The sequence below is a fragment of the Ictidomys tridecemlineatus genome, chromosome 7, assembly GCF_052094955.1.
Source record: "Ictidomys tridecemlineatus isolate mIctTri1 chromosome 7, mIctTri1.hap1, whole genome shotgun sequence".
Classification (NCBI taxonomy): domain Eukaryota; kingdom Metazoa; phylum Chordata; class Mammalia; order Rodentia; family Sciuridae; genus Ictidomys; species Ictidomys tridecemlineatus.
This window is the reverse complement of record NC_135483.1, coordinates 105556547-105575474: the sequence shown is the minus strand read 5'-3', so window position 1 is coordinate 105575474 and position 18928 is coordinate 105556547. Positions and strand designations below refer to the sequence as shown.

General features: G+C 52.4%; 1 protein-coding gene across 2 annotated transcripts in view; it reads left to right on the top strand.

Annotated features, from left to right (window-relative positions):
- The window catches only part of Hs6st1 (heparan sulfate 6-O-sulfotransferase 1), a 47119-nt gene that overhangs the window by 19672 nt on the left and 8519 nt on the right, over window positions 1-18928 (top strand). Inside the window, exon 2 of one of the 2 annotated variants that reach the window (XM_078017286.1) lies at window positions 12940-13075. The exons of the other annotated variant lie outside the window; for it this stretch is intronic. Coding sequence (XP_077873412.1) covers window positions 12940-13075 — 136 coding nt within the window. The remainder of the gene's footprint in view (window positions 1-12939; window positions 13076-18928) is intronic. 2 annotated transcript variants of the gene reach the window in all.

The window sequence follows — 18928 nt, the reverse complement described above, 5'->3', positions numbered from 1 at the left end:
ATAAGTTTTTCTATATATGAAGAAAATACCATTGGGGTATAATAGAGGTTGTGTTGAATCTGTAGATCCAGTTGAGGAGCACTGACATTTTGTAACACTATTATATCTTTCAATCTATGAGCATGGGCTGTCTTTCCATGTATTGATGTCATCTTTAATTTCTTTCATTGTCATCCTTTTCATTATACAAGTCTTTGACCTCCTCAGTTGAGTATGCTCCTAAATTTTTGTTTTGTTTTGCTGTGCTGGGAGTCAAACCCAGGGCCTTCTGCATGCTGAACAACTACCACTGAGCTATATCCCAACCCCATTTTATTCTTTTTTGATACTATTGTAAGTGAAATCACTTCCTTTTGGATAATTTATTGGTATTATGTAGAAAGACACCTGATTTTTAAAAAAATTCTGTCTTTACAACATTGCTAAATTAGTTTATTAGCTCTAACAGATTTGGGGGGTTAATCATTAGGGTTTGTTACATATAGCATTGTGTCATCTGCAAACAGAGATAACTTTACCTTTTCCTTTATAATTTAAATTACTTTTATTTCGTTTTCCTGCCTAATTATTCTGGCTAGAACTTCTAGTACTATATTTTTTTTAATTTATATATGACAGCAGAATGCATTACAATTCTTATTACACATATAGAGCACAAGGTTTCATAACTTTGGGGTGTTTTCTTTTCCTTTTTTAATTTAGTACTCTGTTTGCTAGAGGTGGCAAACGTGAGCATTTTTGTTTTGTTCCTGATGTGAAAGGAAGAGCTTTCAGTGTCTGAACATTATGGGTGATATTATCTATGGTCTCTCATATACGGCTATCTTATCCCAGCTGCTGTAACAAATACCATAAACTGGGGGCAACTTAAACAACGTTTATTTCTCACTGTTCTGGAGACCTGAAAGTCCAAGGTGAAGGGACCAGCAGATTTAGCATCTGACACTTCTTGTCATATACCTTGTGTGTATCCTCACATGGCCCAGAGAGATCTTCTCTCTCATGTCTCCTATTTATAAGGGCACTAATCCCATTCATGAGGGTTTCACCCTCATGACCTCACAACCTCCCAATGTCTTCACCTTTAAATACCATCACATTGGAGATTAGGGCTTCTCTAAATGGGTTTTGAGGGAGCACAAGCATTCAGTCTAGCAGTTGTCTTTATTGAGGTAGATTTCTTCTCTCCCTAGTTTGTTGGGTGTTGTTTATCATGAAAGCATATTGTATTTTGTCCAGTGTTTTTTCTGCATCAGTTGAGATGATCACATGGGTTTTTCCCCTTTGATCTGTGTATCTGGCATATTGCATTGATTGATTTGAATATGTGGAACCATCTTTGCATTCCAGGGATAAATCACACTTGGTCATGAGACATGATTCTTTTAATATGCTGTTGCATTCCGCTTGCAGGTTTGCTGTGGAGTTTGATATTCATAAGGGGTATTGATGTGTAGTTTTCTTGTGTCTTTGTCTGGCTTTGGTATCCGGTTAATGCTGGCCTCATAGAATGAGTTAGTCTGCAGTCTTTGGGAAGAGTTTGGAAAAGGTGTAGACGCCCGGGGTGCCAGGAAGGAATCAGTATCGCCTACCCTGGGGTGGGGGTGAGGACCAAATGAGCAAGTAGGCATGAGCTATTAGAAGATGCCCAGCAGAGGGGAGCACCAGGGATGCGGGATATGCTGTCGGCCAGCACTGTCAGCCCGTACTACGGCAGCTCTGTCATCTTTCAGAGGGACCGAGAGCTCAGATGGCATTGGCTCTGTTGGGGTCTCCAGTCCCCTGTCTCCGTACCCCTGCTTCCCTGCCTTGCCAAGGAGGAGACTTAAGAGGGACAGGTGGGACAGATGTAGGGCCCACTGAGCCTTAGAGCCAGTATCCTGGCAGCTTCTCTGTATGTTCATTGTTCCTCCTGGAGCCCATCTGAGGAGCCAGTCTGTGTCTGTGGAAGGTCAGCACAAACATCCCTGAAGGAAGAGGTTTCAGCAGGCAGAGCCTGTCCACCTACTCTGACACTCTTGAGAGTCACCACCAGATAATTTTTGGAGCCTGGGTATGAGAACGTGGTCAGAAGACCTGTGTGTCCCCCACCCCACACATACACCCTTCAGGCCTGGATCTCCTAATGGCCTCTGGCCAGCATCCTGACCTTCTTCCCCTCAGGCAGCCTACCCTCTCATCAGGTCTTCTACCTCTCGATCCTGGAGGCTGGAGGAGCACACTCTGTTGAGAGTAGCTCATCACCACGGCTCTGGGGGCCAGGGGGGCCAGCCTGAGCCACTACCCCAAAGCCAGCAGACCTCTTGACCCTGGTGGACTTCCCCAAAGTAGCTTGCATGAGGCCTTGCCCAGGAGAGTCGGCAGATGGAGAATGAAGGATTGCTCACAACAAGATCTGGGAGGAGCCTAGCCCTTCCACCTCGGGCAGTGACCTCAGTGCTTAGGGTTTGAGGACCTCCTGGGGCAGGTCCCAGGACCTTTAGTCACAGCCCACCCTGTCTATGCCTCCTCTGAAAGATGCAGCAGAGTTGCAGGTCTCACTGGCCTAGTTCATGAGAGCCCAGTGTAAGCCAGATAGGGTGGAGCATGCCTGTCCAGCGGCTCAGGAGGCTGAGGCAAGAGAATCATTTGAACACAGGAGTTTGAAGCCAGCCTGAGCTAAATTGAGTGAGACCCCTTTCCCCCCGCCCAAAAAAAAAAAAGGGGGAGAGAAAGAGGAGCACAAAGAAAAAGAGGGTCCAGAGCACAGACAGCAGTGCCAGGACCAAGAGCCAATATGGGGTCTTGTGGTGGGGTTGAGGGTGCAGGGACAGTGTTTGGTGGAGTTTGTGCAGGTATGCAGCAGAAGGTCTGGGCCAATAGAGCAGATGCGGAGAGAGGGCAAGGCTTCTGCCCTTGAGACCACAGCTTAAGTGTACCAGCTCTGTGGCCTGGGTCTTCCCAGTGGCCCTGAGTGGTCTTAGCCTGGACCCCTGATCTGCAGCCAGGCCACCACACCACCACGCTGCCTCACCTCCCCAGGAGTTCCAGCATGGCAGTTCCATGGTGTAGGGACTAACTAGATCTCACCCATTCCCTCAGCTTCCTGCCTTCCAGGCTGGTTGGTAACATTCACAGCCCTGCAGGCCACTCAGAAGCAGGTGCTCAGATGCACCTGTGGCTTGGATTCCCTCGATAGTGGCCTCAGGCCACCCTGATGTCCTCTCTTTGCTCATCTGTCCTATGGGACCAGTGAAGCTAGGAGTGCAGACCAATGGACAAACCTCTCACTGTCAGGATCTGGATTTCTCAGGGATCCCTGCGCACAAGGATCAGCATCTAGAAACTCCCAGCATCAGCTGGGCATGGTGGCACATGCCTGTAATCCTAGCAGTTCATGTGGCAGACACAGGAGGATCGTGAAACTGCCAGGGTCTTAGGCTATAATAGACCAACTGCTCCTGTCCTACGCACCACACAGGGTCATTGTGGCCACCAGCAGCACTGTTCACAGGTCTGCAGGCTCCATGAGCCTGTGCCTCCCTGCTTCCATGGTCAAGTGTAAGCCCCTTTCCCCCACAGCAGCTGGCACTACTATCTTCAGAAGCCCAGGTGTTACAGGTGTGAGCCTCTGCTGGCACGAAGGGGCCCTCAAGACTGTGTGGCCACAGTCTCTTGACTAAGCCTCCAGACCCAACCTAGACCACATTATTTATTCCCCTATGTGGTAAATTTTGCAAATATATTTTCTCACCTCCTCATGGATACACTGGAGCCCCAGGCCAGGGCTAGTCATGAGATGCAGAAAAGGTGCATGCAGGAGGATGTGGCAGGACCTCTGCACTGTCCTCTTGTAATTCTTGATACCGTGTTTCATAAATGTGGAGCATTTGTCTTCTGGGTACTTCCTTTGGTCCCGGCTACCTGTTTCTGTGGATCCCAGGTCCTTCACTGCTTCCTTCTACCTGGAGAGGCCCTGCCCCTCGGGGTGGGAGGAGCCGTAGCTCTGGGAAATAGGAAGCTGCTCTGCAGGCCTCCTTCCTGACCTCCCCTGCTGCTGCTGTTCTGGCTGTGCCGGGCTCCACCCAGGGTTTGTGCAAGTGCTCCTTAGGTGGGGACAGTCACTGCCACTGTTTGCTCTAAGTTTTATGGAGTGGCTATTGTGATCACTAGTGGGTCAGCTTCTTTCTAAGCCTCGAAGCCTTAGCCACTCTGAGGCCTCACTGTGCCCAGGCCCCATGGGACCAGGCTAGCAGGGAGACAGGCAAGGAGAGGAAAACAGCATGGTCCTGCCTGAGGTGCCCCTGGCCTGGGAGTGGGAGGTGCCTGCGGGCAGCACTCCTTGGCAAGGGTATGAGGTCCGGGGTGGGGTACTTAGATGCCTAGTACTGTGAGTGCAGAATTAGGCTCTCGGGAAGGAAAACTGAGCCAGGGAGCAACTCGATCAGACCCAGAGACAGAAATCACACAAGCTGTGCACAGGTAAGGGCCTCTAGCCACACCAAGGACCCCAGAGTCACCTGGGAGATCTCCAGGGCTCTTTTGCTGCAGGAATAGGAGCAGACTATAGGAGGGCCAGACAGGTGGGAGGTGTCCCAAGGAGTCTCTGCCTGGGAGCCTGTCATGCAGAGGGGAACCATTGGCCATGCCCAACAGCAGCAGGCGTGGGGTCCCTCTTGACCACCCTCAAGGTGGCAGTATGAACCCTTAGAGGAGGTGGAGTTGAAGTCATGTCCAGCTAGTGGCATTGGATCAGTAGACCTCAGCCCATCTCCCACTTCAGGAATTCTACTCAGCATGAAGGGTGTAGGGACCTTGTGCTGTAGTTTCTTGATCTTGCTGCAGGAGGTGGACACCAGGGGTTTTTCACACTCTGTGCACTGGTCCTCCCTCTCTTATCTCAGATGCCCTCCTGTGTGAGTCAGGTCTTTTCCACTGGGAATCCATCAGCTGACAGCACCCAGCCACCCTTCCTCTTGCTCTCATGAGTCATTGTCCCCTCCCCCACCCGGGCCATGTGCCCTGGCCTGCAGCCTGAGTGCCCCAGATCAGGGGCCTGGCTCCCTGATCCAGGTGCATTTCCCCTGCTTCAGAGCTTCACAATCCCTCCCCTGCAGTACAGTCCCGGCCTCCTGTGCTCCCACTGCCCATTCACACTCCCCTCTGCCAGGCTCTTCCTGTGAGTCCATCAGCCCTCCTGTAGCCAGGGTACTGGAGCCCTGGCATCCTGCCCTGAAGCCCTGGCTGATGGGCTCTCTGCCTGCTCCTCCTTGGAAGCAGGACCCTGGAACTTGTGGGTGAGGAACACATATCCTCCTCCCCTGTGAGAGACTAGCCCTGAGTTGGCTCTGTGTTCAGGCTCATGTGCGTGTCCCTGCCCCCAGTGTTCAGTCCACAGATGGGCCAGAGCCTTGGGCCCAACTACTCTCAGGAAACCACCCTCGGTCAGAGCAGGTCCAGGCCATACAACCCAGAGCCCATCCAGACCAGTGCCTGCCAGGATCCGACCCCAGGGAAAACAAGCATGCAGCAAGTAGGCAAGCCTGGCCGGCCAGGATGGCCCCTCATGGTCCTCTCTCCCCACCTGCACTGAGGAGATGTCTCCAGCAGTGAGAGAACCTGCAGCAGAGCAGGGCTGGAGTCTCTGGTGGTATTGCTCGGCCCTGCCCTCTGGCCACCTCTCCCAGCTCTCCTCACTGCTGCCCTGTGCAGCCCCCACCTCCAAGACAAGCCCAGGCTTCTCCAGAGATCCAGAGCCCTTCTCCTGAGCCAGACCCTCCCCTTAGAGCCACTTGGGATAGAAGAGCTTGATGTGCGAGAGTCACCTGGGCAGCAGTGGCAGAGGCGTACGTTCAGAGGCCCCTGTGGCCATGCACAATGAGGGAGTTGAATGGGAGAGGAGGGCTGAGGCTCACTCGGGGGTGAGTGGAAGAGTCTGGGCATGCAGCCAGCTTACAAGGCTCTAAACACATCCTTGCATGGTAGAAGGCTCCAGGTGGAGCATGGCAGCAGGACCAGTGCCATGGGACAAATCTTGGAGAGACCCTACCCCACCAGTGTGTCTTTTAAAAGCCGTGCCATGCCAGGCAGAGCACAGCACGCACCAGGGTTCCTAGATCCACCTTGCTCCAGGCAGGCACCAGCCAGCCCTGGGAGACCCCGCCTCCCACACCAGAACTCCCTTAGGACCTACTGAGCTTGCTCGGAAGCTGGCTGCCCTGACTGACGCACCTGTGAGCTCACCTAGCACCCCAGGAGGTCCGTCACAGGAAGGACTCTGCAGAGGAGGCCACTGCTTCCTCCCAAGGCTCTGGGCCTCCAGAATCTCCAGGCTTCTAAGAGCAAACCATATCCCTAATGTCAGGCACTCTGGAACCCTGGGCAAGGGTAGAGGGTACAGGAAGTCTCTCTCTCCCATGCTGGTGGCTCCAGTTGACCCAGGAGACAGTGTGTAAAGCACCCAGACCAGTAATGCCTGCATATAGGAGGGAACTCTGTCAACAGCTGTGTCTCTAGTACCTTGGCATTTTGTCATATCAGCTTAGGCCCCCATATGCAGAAAGTTGCTGGCAGGAAGAGGAAGCATTTTTGTCCTGGTCCTGATCTGGGAAGAAATACATCTAACTCTTACCCACAGGACTATGTTTTCTCTGAGTTTTGGGGTGTTCCATTACATTAAGGGAGTTCTCTTTTATTCCTGCTTTACTGAGAATTTATATTGTGAATATGTATTCAGTTTTAGCAAATGGTTCTTGTACACCTGTTGAGATCTATAATGTGTTGCTAGGGTAAGTCACAAATGTGTCTTTTTTCATATTAAACCATCCTTGCATACCTGGGATAATCCAACCTGGTTATAGTGTAGTATATGTTATATGATGTTTTGGATTTGATATGATGTTTTGTTTGGGATTTTTTTCTTGTGGATTAAATGGACTGTAATTTTTCTTTCTTCTGTGTTTGTCTGATTTGGGTATTGGGGTTCCATTGGCCTCATAGAATAACTTACGGAGTATTCACTCCTATACTCTGTCTAGAGGAATTTCCATAAAGCTGGATAATCTATTCCTTATAAATTTGGTAGAAGCTGCGTGTACACACCTGTAATCCCAGCAACTCTGGAGGCTGAGGCAGGAGGATTTCAAGTTCAAGATCAGTCTCAGCAACTTAGCAAGACCCAGTCTAAAAATAAAAAGGACTGGGGATGTAACTCAGTGGTAAAGTACCCCTGGGTTCAATCTCTAGTGCTACATAATTAATTAATTTTGGAAAATATAATTTGGTAGAAATAGTCTGAATTTTCTTTGTAGAAATATTCCCCTCCACTTTTATTTTGAAAAATGTCAAACCTATAAAGAAGTCGAAATACGGTTTCAAAGAAGTTGAAATAGTAGTAAAATGAGACTTTTACCTTTCACCTAGATCCACAAAATAAAACATTTTGTTTTATTTGTACTCGCTCACTTTCTACATACGTATGTGGACCTGTAGATAACAAATATGCTTACGTATATGGACACTTGCGTGTGGTTACATAGGTGTGTTTGCTTTTATCATAAACATTTTTAAAGTAAGCTGTGGGTCTTCCCACAGCTTTTTAAACTGTTGCTTTGACCTTTCTTTGGAAGTTATAGAGCTATTTATGAGTTGTACATTTGAACATTTTATGCAAATTATCTGACGGCTTTTCTCTTTCTCTCTCTTGCATGCTCTCCTGGTGCCTCGTCCTTCAATTGGCGAGAACAGGTAAGTCCATTACAGCTGTTTCCTCTCCTTTCCATGCTGGACCAGGCCCCACCTCATGCAGGGCACCAAGCTATGGACCTCAGAAAAAAAAGTGCCAGAGGTGTTTCTTGGGGAACCTGTCATGCCCACATCGCTGCTCGGTAACAGCCCTTGGCAAGCAGGAGACGTATTTCCTGATGCTTATGACAACACTCCCAGTTCTTAGGAGTACACTGTGGGCTCCGTCCTTGGCAGACACAAACCAGGCATGTGGTCTGGGATCTGGGATCTGGGAGTCTTCAGGTGCAGGAAGATGGCCAGTTGGCCCATCTGCCGAGGGGGGTCTAATAATGTTGACCATAGCAGGCATCACAGGAACAAAGCAAGGGAATGCCTGGCAGGCCTCCCTCCCCCTTGGAGGTACCAACCACAAAAACATTTGATAGGACAGGGACCCTAAGTGGCCCTGTGGGCTGAGGGAGGACTCCCGAGACAGCAGGACCAAAGGTCACTATTGAGGTGATAATTCTGCCAGTGCGTCAGCCAGAGGAGGTTACCACCACCCTGTGAGCAGAGCCAGGTCAACAGCACCTCAGGTGGTAGAAAGCAGAGTAGGTCTGCCGATTTGGACTTGAGGTGACTTCTTTCTGAAGTGTACTGTTTGAGGCTCTGACTTTTTCTATCTAGAGTAAAACAGCCAATGCTCCAGAGCATTTGAGGCCATCTGTCCCCTGCTCCACTGTGCTTATATGGGTAGATGGTAGGGGCAGGTGTCAGCCCCATCTTCTCTGGAAAGAGGGGCAAGACCAGGAGCTTTTACCTGGGATCTTGGGAGAAGAGGTCATTTTGGAGTGTGGAGCCACACACCAGCTCTGGGGTCCACAGATTGGGCCTGGAGGAGATCCTACGACACTCCTGTGGTCTCCAGTCAAATCCTGGCCCTCCTGACCCTCAGAAAGGGAGATCATCTGTAGCCTCGTGAGAGGCTGCTGGGAACACCCTGAGCCTCCCAGGCCTCCCTGACCACACCTTCTTCAGAAAGAAAATCAGATTCAATTATGGACCTTTTTGTTTGATTCTTTCTTCCTTTGGCTTAGATAAAATGGGAGAAATATAGAAAAAGCAAAAGAAAAATTGACCAGGATTCCAGGCAAGGACAAGCCTCTTACCACCCAGATGGTGTTAGGGATTCTGCCCTGTCTCCCTTCTGTGCCTCGTTGGCAGAGCATTGGCCTAAGGGTGTATCTCCAAGCTTGGTGTGACTCTTGCTCATTGTGCATGTAGAAGTGTGCTCCTGGGTCAGCAACTCAGTGAGGCCCTAAGCAACTTAGCAAGACTCCATCTCAAAATTAAAAAATGAAGAGGGCTGGGGATGTGGGTCAGTGGTAAAACACCCCTGGGTTCAATCCCCAGCACCAAAAAAAAAAAAAAAAAAAATGTTCCTGGGTTACTGCAGATGCCCCAGAAGGGCTGTGCCTCCCGGTTGCCATGGAATTGCCAGGCTTAGCATGCCCTTGACCCCTTGCTTATTATCCCCTGAGCACTTTGGAACCTGGCAAGGACAGTCTCCAACAAGCTGCAGAGTACTGCGTGGTCCCTTTGTCCATGGTTATGCTGGGTAGGGTCTATGCCTGACACACACCTGCTGAGAGATCTGCCTAATCGTGGGCATCAGGATCAGGTGGAGACTGGCCACCAAGGACCAGTATATTGCATACCCTGGCCGAGCCTCAGCCAACCTCACAGTCTTCACATCCCCCCTTGGGCCTGGGTAGCTGTAGTGTAGGTAGAAGTTTCAGGCTGTGGGGACGTGGGGGAAGAGCAGTTTGATCCCTGGACAACAACCCTGTCAGAGGCTAGGAAGCAGAAAGAGTGAGCCCCAATACTCCTAGCAGGGACAAGAAGAGATCAGGGCCCTGGAGGCAGGTCTCCCTGCTGCCTGGCTACCTAATCCCATATCCAGCAGAGGAGCAAAGCACCATCATCTTCCCTGCCCCTCCCCTCGCTTCCCCAAGGAGTGAGTGTGTGCATTCAGACAGAAGTGACATCTCACTGTGGGTATCAGAAGCCAGAAAGTTCGAGGCAGGTGGGTGTAAAATATGAGTGAATGGCAGCCCTTTGGGGTCTTGAGGCCTAGCTGGGCTCACCTCCTTGTCAGGGTCCACTCACTGGAGCACTGCCCAGCAGTATTAGGGGCTTGGGAGTTGGGAGGGCAGAGGGATATGGTCCTCACCACCCGCTGCTTATACTCAGCCTCCAGGCAGAACATCATTCTGATATCCAACCAAGAGAGCCCTGCTCACTGAGAAGGCTAATGGAAAGTACCCTCAAGCTTGGCCTTGCTGGCCAGCCTTGCTGAGAGGACACGACCAATACCTCCTCACCCACCCTAGGCAGGGCTCCTGGAACCTCCAACTATACCTGACATCTGCCAAATGGGGACACTCACGGGCCTGGCATCCCAACCCCGCTTCCCAGTCTGCTGGGTACCTGAGTAAGGGACTTGCTGTGAGTCTGCATCAGCCATGCATGGGGGCACAGCTGGGAAGTGTGTCCAGGGGGGAGGGACCTCACCTGTGCCTTTGTAGGGGGGCCCAGGTCTTGATAAGTCCACTGAGGCACCCTCAGTGTGGGGAATAGGGAACCCTCCTAGGAATAGAGAGTGACCAGTACACAAGCTGGGGCCAGGGGGTACACCCAGCACCTCCCCCACTTACTTCCCCCTTACTACCCATGCACAGGTAGGTGTACCCTTGCAGGTATGTTGACTGACAGGAAGTCACCCACTCCCCAGGGCTCTCCTGGGGCCTTATCATGGTCTAGTGAGATTATGCAGGTGAGGGGGGTTTGGGGCTTCCCCCAAGGAGGCCTGGGCCTTCTGGGATACCTTCGAAGGGTCTGCCTGCCTGGAGTACATTATGCCATATGATGCATCCAGATGATGCCTCAGTTTCTCTGCCCGTGTGGGTGGGACTCTGCAGGGAGTCACTTGGTATAACGGACCACTGTGTTTCCTCAGACTTTGCTCATTGTGCAGAGACAGACAGACAGACACAGAGACAAGACATACCCTTTCAGGGCATGCCCTACCTCCTCTCACTAGGCTCCCTCTCCAAATGTCTCTGCCACCTCCCAGTGGCACCACCACTTAGGGCCCAGGCTTTCAACACATGAGCTTTGGGGAAAAGTCCACATCCAAACTACAACACTAACCTATTCATAAAACAAATGAAGATTTTCAGAAGCCCACTTTAATTACAGATGGTGTTAGGAGGGAGAAGACTGGAGGTGTATCCTACGCCCAAATTAATAAGACTGCTAGCATTGTCTTTTTTTTTTCTTAACAGTTGGGTATTTTGAAACAAGGATGGGAAATTTCATTTTTCCCACCATTTCCTAACAACGTCCTATCCTTGAAACCAGGAACTCATTTCCTCTTCTCACCCACCCATGCACCTGGGTGCACTGCCAGGTCTAGACACACGGTGTGAGCTCAGCCACACACGCCTGTCTCAGTCCCCCATGGGTTTTCTGGAATGTCCTCGCCCTGCCCTTTGCCAGGACTGCAGCTCAGAGCTCTCATCCTCGGAGGCCCTGCCTGACCAGGAGCCACAGGAGATGCTGTCCTTCCCATGGTTCTTGCTTATCTGGTTATTTAGCAGCTGTATTCCTTGCCTTCCCTGAGGCTGCTGGTAGGAAGGAGTGTCCCCCTGTCCTGCACATAGCAAGGACTCAGTGAATCCTCCTGTGAAGGGCAGACCAGAGGGGACAGGGAGCTGATCCCTGAAGTGAGTGAGGTCACACTGCTCACACCTGTCCCTTTTCCTGGCACCTAAGCAGGTTGTACTCCTTGGGATGAGTGAGTAGATGAGTGGGTTCCTCACCTTTGGATCCTTGCCGGCCGTAAAGCTCTTCAATACACATCCTTCCACCAGTCCTTATGGACCTAGGAAGTAGGTGTGCTCTGGCAATCTGTTTAGTAAAAACAGCTAGGGGCTCAGAGGGGCCAGGTGATTTTCCCCAGGCCACCTGGGGGAATCTGACAGAGCACAGTCCCACCTGCCCATCAGTCTGACTCTGAGACCTCTTCCTTGCTCTGCTCCCTTTTATATGTCTTCTCCCTCCTCAGGACAGAGCTGATGGAGCAGCTAGACTGTCTCAGTGCTGACCCAGGAGGGGGCAGACATGGAGATGGAGGCTCCCAGCACCCCCTTCCCACCATTACACCCCCTCCCCACCCCCATCCATACAGAAAGGCCCAGGCCCCCTGGGGGGCATTTGCCTAAGCTGTCACCAGGCAATAATTGGCAGGCAGGAGTTTGCACCTGGATAGGAAGATAATAGATGCCACCAGGCCTGGGGCAGGATTTAGCCTAGCGGGGGGTGGAGGCGGAAACAAGGGTAGTGCTGATGCTGGAGGGGCCCTCTGCTGTCTGGAGCTTTGCTGGAATACAGCATCTGCTCAAACAACCCTTTATCCTGGCCACAACTCCCATGGGACCCAATGGCACCCCCACACAGGGGCTCTGCCTGCACATCCTTTTCTCTGTGTATATGTGATACTGGAGTCGAACCCAGGGGCATTCAACCATTAAGCTGTATTCTCAGCCTTTTTTTAAATTTTTTTAGTTTGTAACGGGTCTCACTAAGTTGCCCAGGCTGGCCTCGAACTTGTGATCCTCCTGCCTTAGCCTCCCAAGTCACTGAGATTGCAGATGTGCACCACCACACCTGGCGCAAGCCTTCTCTTCTGAGGCTTTTGCTGGCTTCCATAGTCACTGTACAGCACCATGCTTTACGATGAGATGAGGTCTTGGGAGGACGAGCACAGAGCACCTGGTGTGGAGCAGTGCAGGTCCACACACCCCCGAGTCTGTGCCTGCTGAGGCTCTTTGGGCTCCACTGGAGTTTGGCAGGGAACAGAGGACATGGGTCCCCACCAGACATCTGGCCTGGGGACCCCAGAGAGGAATATCAGAGCCCAGAGAGCTTGGGCCACACATCACCCTGGCTCCAGGAAACAAGATCACCTTCACACAAGAATCTGCCAGAGTTCACAGAAAATTCAGCAGCCAGAGCCCTGTGCAGGCATGGTCAGAAACAGTGTGCTAACACAGAGAGAGAAGAGAGATTTCCCCAGGAGAAGCTGGCAGTTCTGGCCCCCGGCCTCTACCACCTGACCAGATGGGCCCAGATGGGGCCTTTGGCATCACCCACCCCTGTGTTCACTTGTAGTCATGCAGTACGTGCAGTTCACATCCATGTCTGAAAGCAGCAGGACCCGAGTTCAAATCAGCATGCTTGGTCTCCCTGAGCCTGGTCCTCGGAAGTGGCCCAGAATCCCAAAGCTAGTGGGCAGATCCTACATACAGTAAGTAAGTGCTTAATCAGTACAGGTTCTTTGGTTTGCTCAGGTTTCCTGAAGACCAGAGATAGGTTCACTCCCCTGGGGGTGTTCTGGTGAGTGGCAGGAGAGCAGTGGAGGCAATCCTGGGGGCCAGCATGGGGAGCCACTTGACCAGATACTGGGTATCTATAAAGGCTGTGCTCAGATTAGGCTACTCCAAGGTGTCTCGCAATAAGGGGCTCCAGCTGTATCCTCCTTACTGGAGGAAAGTCACACCCTCTCAGGCTCAGTTCTTAAGGGACAGAGAGTCATACTTCCTTAGTGTGGTAGGTGCTGGTGTGTCCAGGGAAAGGGGGAGGTCCTGGGGCAGGGGCTGGGCGCATGCCTGTGGATATGTGTAGGGCAGATGGCAGAGTGTATAGGGCAGATGGCAGACTATGGCAGGGGACAGATGGCAACAGATGGGAGGGAAGGTCCTAGAGTGGGGGTAGGGAAAGATGTCTGTTGCCAGCCCAGGGCACAGAGGCCAAGGGAGGGTCACACGAAAATGCCTAAGCCATGAATTCCTGCCTTTTCCGAGCACCCAGCCTCAGGAGCCACAGGAGCCTGAGAAGACTTGGAGCCAGGAAGCCTGCTCCCAGCAGGAAGCCCCAGAGCACTGAGCAGGAAGGAGGATGGCTGCCTGTGGGCCTGGCTAACAGGGAGCTGAAGGGGGTGGGGGCTGCCCATGGGGCTGAGTGTCAGCCCTTCTGTAGCTTGGCCCAGGCCTGTGTCCCCTGCCAGGGGAGAGCTTCCCCGTCTGTTCTCTGGACCTACAACGTAGGGGTTAGGCCTGGGGGGCTCATTTTTATCATTTTCATCTCCAGGTCTCCCACAGTCGTGGGAGGTGATTGTAACCCCCACCCAAGCTTGGGGTGGGAGAGATGTTTCTGCAGGGGTAGAAGCTGCCTCGGAGCTTAGCACAGCTGAGAGATGCCAGCCCTTTGCCAAGAGGGAGCAGAGTTCTGTGTGCCCCGGGCACCATGCACCTGCACTGAGCCAAAACCCACCCCTGCTGGCTTTTGACAGAAGGAAGGGAGAATGTGGCAGACACATACTAATGGCAGAGTAGGCACCTGTGACAGGGCTCAGCTCCCTCGAGATCGCACAGTTCCATATGTAGTGCCACTGCTAGAGGCCACTAGCTCACCCTGGACACCTGGCCCAGAGGTCACCTCCTCCTGGAGGCCTCTTGGTTGTTCTATGCATGGCAGAGCCTCACATTAGAATAGCTTAGACAGTGACTCCCAGGCCACCAAGTCCCTTGATGAGGGGTCTCTGGGATGCTCAGGGATGCCTTCCACAAGAGAAGGAGACCTTTAGTGAACATCAGAGTCAGAGTTCCTCCAGGGTCTCTCTTGCTCAGACCCGTAGATGCTTGGCAAGGTGACAGTGACAGGTTCACCGTGTTCCATCCTGTGAGCAGATTCTAGTGTGTTGCCCTGCTCCAGCTGTATCCTCCTTACTGGAGGAAAGTCACACCCTCTCAGGCTCAGTTCTTAAGGGACAGAGAGTCATACTTCCTTAGTGTGGTAGGTGCTGGTGTGTCCAGGGAAAGGGGGAGGTCCTGGGGCAGGGGCTGGGCGCAGGGGTAGGCCAGCTCATCACCATGTGGGAGGAAGCTGGAGAACCCTGCCCCCATTTTCCCTGTAGGAGCTGGGAGGTGGGCTCAGAGTGTGGCACACCCAGGATCACACAGCTATGGGCCTAGCTGTTTGCTGGAAAGGTGACCTGGAGGTGTTGCTGAGTGTGTCAAAGTAGAGACAGTGTGGCAGGGAAGTAAGCCTGTCCCTGGAACTGTCTGGTCCCTTGAGGATCCAAGGCCCAGGAAATAGTGGCCATTGAGGTCTGTTGGGCTGGGGTGGCTTGGAGCCTGGGCTTGCTCAGGTTTCTGAGTTGAGCCGTCTTGCTATCCCACAAGGCTTGGTCCCTCTCCAGATGGAGTTCCTAGTGGCACTGGCTTCTGTCCTGCAGTCCCACCCTGGCCTGACCACTGGTCTATGTGGTGGAGTTGGGAGGGGGCTGGAGCAGCTGAAGAGGCCCTGAGGTAGTGGCTCACTGCAGCCTCTCCCGTTGTTCCATGCCTGGCAGAGCCTCACACTGGTGCACGCCCTCCTGCCTCCATGTCTCCACCCACCTGCCTTCTCAGCAGGGGGCAAAAGTGCTGCTAGGACTCCACCCAGTGAGCTGGCATCTCTGTCATGAGACATCTTCCCTGTCCCCCGGTAGGGTAGGGCCATGGGGTGTGTCACCAGAGGGGAACCTGTCCAGGCCAGAGGAGGTGGCCCGCCCCAGCATCCCACAGCAGGTACTGCCCAGGGTGGGTCAAAGTCCAGGATGTGACCTCTGTCCCCATGCCACCCAGGACTGTCCTGGTTTCCGTTTAGAGGTTTAGAGTCGTTCAGCCCAGTGCTGGTGTCTTCACTGCAGGTCCAGAAGACTTCTCTGCCTCTGAACTAATTCACTGTGCTTGAAAGGAAATAGCCTGTGACTTTTGCTGACAACTAAGTTAAAAAACACTACCACCCTGGCCATAGTTTGGACATGGGTCAGCAGGGTGCCCAGGCCAGCATTGTGGACAGGCTGATGGACAAGTTTACCTGGCCTCCCAGGGGCTGTCCAGATCAGCCTCTGCACGAGCCAGGTGCTGGCTCAGTAGTGAGCTGTTCTCGCCAGACAGTTAGAGCCCAGGTCTGAGTGGGCCTGGCCTCCACCGAAACTGCCTGGCCAACTCTGTGGCCCGAGCTAGCTGTCAGGACCCCTTTAGGACTCACTTTCCTTGTCTGCAAAATGGGAATCAATTTTGCCCACAGGTGTCAGTGAGTGGTCAGGATGACCAGGTAGAGCACCAGCAGTTCAGCTAAGTCATTAATGTGGCATTACTGCCACCCTGACATCACAGGCCCTGCTGACCCAACCTCCACCACCCCACCCCACCCCCAGAGCTCACCCTCTGATCATGCCTAGGTCTTCAGTGCATGGCTCTGAGTAGATGGATCAGGTTCAGAGGCCAAAACAGGGTGGCTATAATTTCCCTCCCTTTGCAAAAGAGACTAGCAGAGACAGGATATGCTGGGGGATCCGCTAGGGAAACACCAGGGACCCAGAATCTTTCTCTCACCTCCATCAGCCCCAGAAAATGGACCTTCCACCTCATGGTTCAAGATGACTGCTGATGCTCAGCAGTTATATCCATATTCCAGCCAGCAGGAGGAAAAACAGGACAAAGAAGGATGTCTCTAAGGACATCCGGATGGCCAGACTTAGTCATACAGTCACACCTGGCTGGGAATTGGCTCCTGGGCTGCTTCCTCTTTAGGGACTTCTATGCTGTTTCCTGAACCTATCTCTGGAGGACAGTGCACATGAGCACAGCTCTTTGTATTAGTCTTCTTCCGACCATCGTAAGAATTCAGTTTACCTGGGTGGGCCAAGGAAGCCCTCCTCACTTTGCTAGAGGCAGGTGAGGCAGGGAGCAGAGTCGTGAGGCCAGCAGGGCCCCAGCTAGCCCGTCCTGCCCAGGATCCGGGGTCTCCTATGTCTGGGATTTGCCCTGGCCATGCTCCCTTCCTGTAGGAAGGTCAGTGCTCCAGGGGCTACACTGAAGCTGGGACCCTCCAGGGACCCGGGGACTTTGGGCCATTCATTTGCCCCTCTTTTCCTGTCTGCACCAGGCACCCAGATCTCACAGGTCACTGATGAGACCTTCAAGGGCTCTGCCAGCTGCACATATTGTCTGCCCTGGGCCTCCCAAAGCAAAGGGGGCCCTAGGAGAAGGTTGGGCAGCCCTGCCTTCCCAGGAAGCTCATGGGCAAGCGCTGCCCACACCTGTGCCCACACAGCACCTGATCCCTGAGGTCATGAGGCCTGCCTCTGAGCCTGAGTGTTTTGGGAAGCAGATTCAGTTAATCAACAAAGATAACCCCTACTGTCAGGCAGATGTTACCAGGAAGGGACAGTGCCCAGCAGCATTTTCCACCCTGCATTTGGAGATGGGCTCCCCGTTGGTGGTCTGGATTTTCCTGCAGGGACCAAGAAGAGCAACCTGCTCCTGCATACAGGTCAGGTGCAAGGAGGTGAGATGCAGGTTATGGGGCCGGTGACCATGGGGAACCTGTTCAGCAGCTTGTTCCGGTGGCAGCTGGGAGCAGGTCATCTCCTCTGGGTTGTGCCCTCTGCCACCTCCTCTGTCTGCTGCTGAGCCCTATTAGCAGGGAAGTGACACAGCCTTACAGCCCTGGGGATCTTCCCGCTGTGAGCCCCTTCCTGCTGCAGGAAGGGGGAGGAAATAGCTGGACCCACAAGACTTCCACCTCATAGTGGGACTCTGAGCCAAAATCAGACTTCCATTTTTCTTTTCCTTCTCCCCCTCCCCTGCAGATTAAACACAGGGGTGCTCTGTCACTAAGCTACATCTGCAGCCCTTTTTTTGTTTGTTTGTTTTTTAAATCTTGCAGCAGGTTTTTACTGTCAGCCAGGCGTGGTGGGGCACACCTGTAATCTCAGCAGCTCAGGAGGCTGAGGCAGGAGAATCACAAGTTCCAGGCCAGCCTCAGCCACTTAGCAAGGCTCCAAGCAACTTAGCAAGACCCTGTCTCAAAATAAATGATAAAAAGGGCTGGGGATGTAGCCCAGTGGTAAAGCACCCCTGAGTTTAATCTCTGGTACCAAGAAAGAAAAAAAATCTTGCTATGTTTCCTGGACTGGCCTTGAATTTGAGATCCTCCTGCTTCAGCCTCCCAAGCCACTGGGATTATAGGCATGTGCCACCGTGCACAGTCAGACTTACATTTTTCTAAAGAACTAAGCAGGAACTTAGTGCTGCCAGTAGCTGTTACATGAGGCCATCTCAGGACAAAGACAGCTCATAGCTGGCAGGTGGGCAGCACTGATAAGGGACTGGCCCAGGTGCCTTAAGCCCTGGGTTTCCCCAGCTTTGACAGTCTCCTGAATGTTGTCACTTCTAAACGTCTGAAGTCTGGTCACTTACCACAATCACTTTCCCTGCTCCGTGATGCCCATGAGCCTTGGGATGGGGAGCAGGAAAACAGTCTTGGGGAAGCAGGATACCATCATTGGTTGCTTCCAAGTGCCCAAGCATTCCTGGATGACCTGTGTCTGCCCTCGGAACCACTGATACCCCTTGGAGTGTGGTTTTAAAAACCAGGCATCTGAATCTAATCCTAATGGTGTGGACTCTGTCATTGTGAAGGGTCCCCTGGGTCCCAGGAGACCAGAGTACACAGTAGATGGGGATTGTTGGAGCCCCTCACAGAGCATCTCCTGCCTCCCTCTGACCCTGCTAAGCCTGTCCTGGCGGAGAGAAGGCAGCAACACCTTCTCGTTGCTGAACTGAAACTAGCACCCAAGGACTCTTGGTGAACCGTGACATCAGCTTCCTTCCAGTGCCTGCTTCAAAAGTTATGCTGAGATATTCCTTTTAAAACGGGTTTGTCATTCTGACTAAATAATAGCATTCTCACTCAAAAGAGGGGGTGATGAGACTCTGCTGGCACTGATAGGAAACTGCCTGTTTTAGGGTCTCAGTGTAGAACTCATAGGTTATGCCCTGTTCTCGAAATGTCCCAGGTCCATCCCTTGAGTGGAGCAGGAGGCACAGTCTGAGTGGTCCAAGGAGGCAGCGTGCCCTCATAAAATGCTGTGTTTTCCCCCCCAAAAGGGCAGTCGAAGGCAGAACTTGCAAAACTACAAAACTAGCCCTTTTGCACTGTGACACCCATCCCTTTTTTTCTTTTTCTTTTTTTTTTTTTTTTTTTTTTGGAGACAGGGTCTCACCAAGTTGGCCACACTGGGATACTCCTGTCCTAGTTCCCTGAG